The sequence below is a fragment of the Peromyscus leucopus genome, chromosome 1, assembly GCF_004664715.2.
Source record: "Peromyscus leucopus breed LL Stock chromosome 1, UCI_PerLeu_2.1, whole genome shotgun sequence".
Classification (NCBI taxonomy): Eukaryota; Metazoa; Chordata; class Mammalia; order Rodentia; family Cricetidae; genus Peromyscus; species Peromyscus leucopus.
In genome coordinates this window covers 32,233,614-32,240,520 of record NC_051063.1, presented here as the reverse complement: position 1 = coordinate 32,240,520, position 6,907 = coordinate 32,233,614, and the positions used below count along the sequence as shown (strand labels likewise).

The 6,907-nt window shown below is 46.6% G+C and overlaps 1 protein-coding gene across 3 annotated transcripts in view; it reads right to left on the bottom strand.

The window, feature by feature from the left end:
• Positions 1–234: 234 nt before the first annotated feature.
• The window catches only part of Gpam (glycerol-3-phosphate acyltransferase, mitochondrial), a 60,319-nt gene continuing 53,646 nt past the window's right edge, over positions 235–6,907 (bottom strand). For all 3 annotated transcript variants that reach the window (XM_028875075.2, XM_037206082.1, XM_028875076.2), the window contains 4 exons: positions 6,232–6,372; positions 5,265–5,454; positions 4,340–4,398; positions 235–3,695 (listed from right to left, as the gene is read on the bottom strand). In XM_028875075.2, coding sequence (XP_028730908.1) covers positions 3,579–3,695; positions 4,340–4,398; positions 5,265–5,454; positions 6,232–6,372 — 507 coding nt within the window. In that variant the 3' untranslated portion in view covers positions 235–3,578. The remainder of the gene's footprint in view (positions 3,696–4,339; positions 4,399–5,264; positions 5,455–6,231; positions 6,373–6,907) is intronic.

Genomic DNA, 6,907 nt, shown 5'->3' with positions numbered 1-6,907 from the left:
CATCTCCCAAACAAGGGGGTCGTCCTTCTGCTCAGCCCCCACTTAAGAACCCTCGCGAAACTTAGTTCCTCCCTACCACTTCCTGTCAGCTAGTTGCTGACTCGGCCTCCTGACCCCAGGTTCATTTTATTTCATCAAACAAATGTAACACGTCTTTACATTGTTAACAAAAGCAGCAGAAACAAATGTAAGACACCTTTACACAGTTAAAACAATATTCCACAACAGACTGGGTTTTTTTTTTTTTTTTTTGGTTTATTAAAACAGAACTCCATTTCCATGCTTCTCAGGATACACCATCATCAGGCATAAAAATCAGTGAGCATTTCCACAGCGGGGTCCCTCACAAAATCATACAGTGCTATTCTACAGTAGTAGTTTTTTTACAACAATCTAGGTCACTTTGTACAATGGGCAAATACTGTAACAAACACCCGGCATAGAGACGGTTAGCCCTTCAGCTGTTGGGAGGTAAGGTCAAGAGTCTCTAGAAGCAGTCATTGGTTGTACTAAACTAAATGCCAGACGGCAACTCTCAGGCTCCTAAAAAGTGTTTTTAAAAAACAGATTTACATCCCATAGTAAGTCTTATAAACCTTAAAGATAGGGTCTATCATTTCAAAACACTAGAATTATCTATGGATAAAAATCTGCATTCAGTTGTGCAGCATTTTCTTCTAGATCTGAATTAAAACCTTTATTGTTTACCCCAATTAATCTTTGTATTAATTCTGCTACTTTCAGTTTTAAAAGGCCAGGGTCGTGGGTAGCTGATTTCCAGTCAATGTTCTGTGCTTACTCTTTCCAACTAGGAAAAATAACGTCCACTCAGTGCATCATGGACGATACAAAAGCATGCAAATTCTGCCTCAATACCACTGTTTGTGACCATTTGGTCTGCTTAAAGAACTAATTAATGTAGTTTCCCAAAATGTTTTCCATGGCATGCAGCGAGGTGTCCCAGAGGGGAGAAAGGTCCTGAGGTCAAAACAGTTTGGGAAATTCTAGGTTCCGCAGGCTTGTGTACTGCCTTTCAGCGCTAAAGTGAACTGTAGATTTCCCACGTCTCCCCAGAACCCAGACACACATGTCAGAGCTCTCACATGATACAAACACTATGGGAAACGAGGATGCTTCCATTCACTGCCATCCCAGATATATTTTCTGTACTCACCCTCATGACTTCCAAGGTTTAATAGAGCCAAGAAGGGTGCAGCGCATTCCTGGTTGTACTCACCTTAACACTTGTCTTTGCCTTCACTGTCCTTAGGATTAGAAAAGCAAACATCCCTCCCCTCTCTGAATTACTTGGGTTAGCCTCACTTAAAAAGAGTGCAGCTTCATATTGCTCAGTATTAGGTTTTTAGTTATTTATTTTAAATTGACTCACAGTCTTCCCCTGAAGGGCATGCATTTCAGTTTGACAGAAATGCAGTAGAGTAAACTGTAATAAATTATATACAAGCACCTAGTTTGTTTAATCTTCCAAGGAAGCCACCACTGCTGGAAAACAAGGGGATGTCTCTATTAGCGAACAGGGCGCCCTGCCAGCCTTAGTGTGGAACCAACCTTCTGGTTTTCTTTCCTTTTCCTAACGAGGCACTGAAGAATGAGTTGTGCTAAATTAACTCAAGGGTCAGCTTGTTGGGGTGAGCATAACTTTGGTTGAGATTTGTCCTCTTTAAAAAAGGTTTCAAAGCACCAGTTAATTCCAAAAAGCATGCATTCCGCTCCTCACAGTGAGTTAGGTGTCCGTGACAGCAAGTGAGCTGCAGTCTCTAAAATGAAACTGACCAGAAGGGGGAGCACAGCAAGGGACGTGCACGTTTCTCTGAGAGAAGCAGGCTGCAGAAGCAGCAGTTTTCTGCAGGTGCCAGGCAGGCAGGCAGGCAGGGCAGCAGCACCCACTGGGAGGTCAGGTCCACAGCTCTTCAGCCACCTGACCGAGGGAGCCACCTTCCGTTTCCATTTAGAGGGTAAAGAAAGAAGAAAGACCAACAAAATGCTCGAGTCCCCAGAAGGGTCTCCCCAAGGGAGTGAGCCCGACCCCGGGTACTCCCAAGTACAGTCAGTATAACAATAGAGAAGGCTAAAGGTGAACACCTCACTCCACACTCACGTCGCTACAACTGACAGTGGACTGATGCAAAGGGAAGGGAGACTTGACATGCACAACTGGGCAGGGGTGCAGACCCCCAGCACAGCGTTATTGCTATGAGCTCCAAACCAGCCATTTCATGCACTGTGTGATGCCAGGCAGGAGCCCACCCTCCCCGGACACACACATCTCTCACAGGATACTATTAGTGTTTAAAATTCAAGTTCAGGAAAGTACAAACCTCACCCCTAATACTTTTATAAATCCAAATCATCTATGGAACACTCATCAGAAAAATTCCTAATTCCATAAAATCAAAGAGATATGGACAGGAGATTGTTAGAAATTGTATTGTCACATGATCATTAAGAAACTGCCATAATTACCACAAATAACTAACAATTATGCTCCTTGCTCACAAAAAGGCACCTACCCATTGTAAAGAGAAAATTTTCATAATTATTTGCCTGTAAGTGGCAATGGAGTTTGGGTATGTAGCCCATACAAATGTCTAAAACACCAAGGATGCTTCTCAGAGTTTAAAATCCACATAGGCCTCCAACCATCTGCCACTCTGTAGGGCCAATGTGCATGCCACACAGGCTGCACAGTGCACCATTTGAGCACTAGTCATCCAGACTGGGGTGCAGCACCCAGTGTGTGGGCAGCATCTGGAAACCCCGGGTCAGCAGGCGGCAGCCAGGGTGCCACAGGCCAGCAATCCCCAGCCAAGCTACCAACCAGCACAGAAGCTGACGGGCTGGAGGCCCTACGAGGCAGAAGTGCCCACCATTCAAGGGCGGGGAGGGTGCAGCGATTCTGAATACTGCCCGGACATCACAACTCCATGGCCCTCTGTCCTGTGAGCAAAGCCTCCAGTGCCTCCTTCCTGGCCAAGTGCAGCCTCCCCCTTTCCAACCAGATTCACCTCCCGACACTGGATCTGTTGTCACAGTATCTCACTTCCTGCCCTACACAGTATCATCTGCTTTCAGGCAGCTATTCAAACATGTTTTGAGACTGCCAGCCCAGGGCAGAGTCATTCCTTAGTAAAGCACTTGAGAGGAAAGGGTTTTCACACAGACAGCGATAAAATGGAGATGGAGAAACATTATTACATACTATACAAGAGTCAGTTCTACATACACCTCTACGTCCATCACAGTAACTAGTCCTTAAAAGTCAAACTTAAAATGTGAATCTTTAATAAACTCCAAAATAACTTACTGAGATGTCACCTAGTAACCTAGTGATCAGGGATCACAGATGGCACTGGCCCCAAGTGCTCTGCGCAGGCCACTGCGACTGTGCTGGGTGGAGCGCAGGTCCCCGGGGTGGGCAGAAGGCACGCATCTTCCTGGAGGTCTCCTCGGAGTAAGGCAGGCTGGGCCACACCAGGACACCTGCCACACTGGGTCAGACTGGAGCCTTCAAGGGACTCATCCTTAGCCCCTCCCTCGCCGTAGGTGCTGAGAGATCCCTACAGCACCACAAAACTCAGAATATACTCCAGGAGTTTCTGCCGGTTGCACTGAGGTAGGAAAGTACTGCTCAGTTCTAAAACAGAGACTCTCTTTTGCTTGGTCTCTTTGAAAACCTAAAGAGAGAGGTAAGAGAAAATACAAGTCAAAAACCAAGCGGGGTAGAGGGAGCACGTTTGTTAGCAGCCCCAGACATATGTCCAAGACCCAGAAAGACTCACTCTATTCTATCAGTTAGGACAGAACACTGTAGGCTGCTCCACATAAATGTGGTGTGGAGATTTGCACGTCCAATGCCAACACTATAGATGTGTGGGTCTGATGCAAGCGTGGAGACGTGAGACAGGGATTTCAGGGAGTTCAGCCAGCGCCTTGGGTTTCACAGCTTATATTAGAATAAAGTCAGAAACAGACCCTTATAAAAAGTCACATACAGCTCTGTGGAGCTCATCATACATGAAGGTAAAGAAACCTGAGGCTAATTCCAGCAATGTTAGTAAACATGCAAGAAAATAACAGACTATGGAATAGTTAACTCTGAATGTGCCCAATGGCCGTTACTTATAGTTTGGGAATGAATGTGAAACCCAAAGAATCCTGAGCCATTCAAACAAGCCTTCAACATGTCCTGCCCCAACCCTCACCCTAGGAAATACATTCCCAATTAGCCCTGCAGAAAATGCTTCTTCCAGATCCCACAAAGGGAGAGCAACAGGTCAAGCCACATGAAACAAAGGCCAGCACGGTCGTGGACACATACCCCGATATCCTTAAACATTTTCACAGCGTTCTTCACAAGACAGTATGTGGCACTCTCAGCTGCAGAGAAACAACAAGGCCTGTCAGTGTTCAGGCTCTGCACACACAAGTCTCTACATCGGAGCCTACAGAGTGTGAAAGCAGGAGTCCAGACTGGAGCAAGCTCCCTACTGCTCCTGGCAACTACCACGGCCTCCTTCAAATGACCTACTATCTCTTTAAACCTATTCTATCATCTGCTAATGAAAACAGATTTAAAAAGAGGCAGAGAAGAGAGAAGGAAGACACACACAAAGCATCCGTCTTGCAGGGGTTTGTGAGAATCAAACAAGATGGTGTGTAAAATTTTTTTAAAACTGGATAGTGATGCAGAGATGATTCTTAGGCCCATGACCACACATGAAGCTCATGTCTAGGGGTCAGGAAACAAGATTTCTAACCCATGTTTGCCACTGATTAGCCAAGGGCCTGGGACAGGCATCCCTAAAGTGGCATGAAGGGAATAACTATCTTTACATCTCTTCTGGCTCTGAAAGCTGACTGTCCTACAGACGTGCTGAGGGCACGCGCTAAGCTGTGGTGCCCACCACCTGGATTCAGACAGGTACAAGGCAGCATTTGGCAAAGGGGCTCTTCACTGCCAACAGCTCAATGCCATCAACAGCAAGGCAAAGAGAGGTGGCACCTGCACAGTGAACGACTACACAGCAGACAGAACCACACGCAGCATGTACGAATCTCACTCATGTTAACTGCAAAAGGCAGACACAGAATACAGAATTGCACCATTTAATTTATATGACATACCATGGCAGATCTCAGGAATGAAAAGTCAGCATAATTCCGCCTTTTTTCCCCAATTTCCCAAAATCAACAGATCATAGGGAAACAGTTTTAAAAGAAGCCCAAACAATGACTCCACATACCATACACTGCCACATTCCTCTCTGTCCTGGTGATAAGATATCTGTGCAGCTTCTGCAGGTACTCAGACTCGGGAACTGGACCACTGAAGTTGTGGACAAAGATGGCAGCAGAGCTGTAGGCCTCTAGCAAGGGCCCCAGGAGCCTCTGAAGAAAGGTGATGAACTGCTGATGTTCCTTGGATTGGCTCACCTGAGTGTGAGAGGAGGCGAGGTCACAAGAAAGGATGGGACAGCGGAGCCGGCTGCTGGGGAATCTGGGAGGGCCCAGTACTTCAGAAGATGGTCCCTCCCACCAGCACTGCATGAAAGGTGTCTGCTGCTCCAGCATGTGATTAGGAAAGAGCAGCTGAGATCAGAGTACTCTCCAGTGCCATCATTCGCCTCCATAGACTTGAGGGGTGTGTCCGCTCAACAGTCATCTAGAAGGAACCACCCCAATTGGCTGACAAGACTATAACCAATTCTCAGCACTGAAAACGCCTGGACTAGGGGCTGAGCCCTCCAGGTTTGCAATCCAAGCCTGACGGCCACTCATGCATGCAAAGAGCAGGGAGCAGCTACTACATATTCAAGTGCACGAAGCAAGAGCACTGTGCAATGGGAAACTATAAAACCCAAGTGGAAAGAAAGGCAGCGCCTAAGTGTCATGTGGAAACACGACGCCTGCCCTGTGGAAAGCGGGTACAAGCAGGTCTCGGGTGCCGCCTGAACAGTTCTCGGAGGTGCTGAAGTGGCTTCCTTTCTTCTCCTACCTTTTCAAATCCTCTCCCCTTTCCACTTACCGGCCCCCAAACTGGACAATATAAGGCATTAACTCTAAATGACTTTACTGGGCGAACAGTCCCCGAGCTGGCTAGAGCTGGCTCGGAAGTTCTTCGGACATAAGTAAGTCACAGTCCCCACTGCTGGGCTGCAACGTCAACTTAACGCTTCACTGCTGTAGACCCAGAATCCTTCACCAAAGTACCTTCAGATAGCAATCTCGCTGCTCCTCACCAAAATCACTGTCTTCATCTTCTTCATCACTTCTCCAATTCAGGGGTTCTGGAAGCTTCTTGTCCCACTGCTGTTCTGTAAGACCAGGACTGACATCTTCCTGGTCATCTTGCTATACCAAGAAGATGGCTAAGAGTAATTACTCTGCCTAGGCACACAACCAACCACCAACCAACCCTGACAAAACAATCCTCTTCTCAGAGCCTGCCTGATCCTTTTCTGCCTCACATCCCTCATGCTAATTTTCAGCCTTTTCCAAAGTCAAAACCACTGGGAGGCAGCCGGGGAGCACAGAAGGAGCTTGAGGGAGAGCCACAAGATGGAACTTTCACATCTTCCTAAACTGCTCTCCCACTCCCTCTGAACTACGCTGCATCCAGCAGACCAGATCTGCAATCTCAAAAGATAAAAATGATTACGTGTAAGCTACAAGTACCCTGATAAGCTTCATGTCTCATCCCAGAATCAACTTCTGGATGCCAGAGAATCAAATCACAGTATGTTTTAATCTAGAAAATACCACTTAGAAAAGAAATCCAAGTATTAAACAACCCCAAGACACTTGTGCCCCATTTTTACTGTCCTCTTCTACCATCTGGACATCAGTGCAGAGCAAATGTATTTTATTGGTTGAGATAACTGGTGGA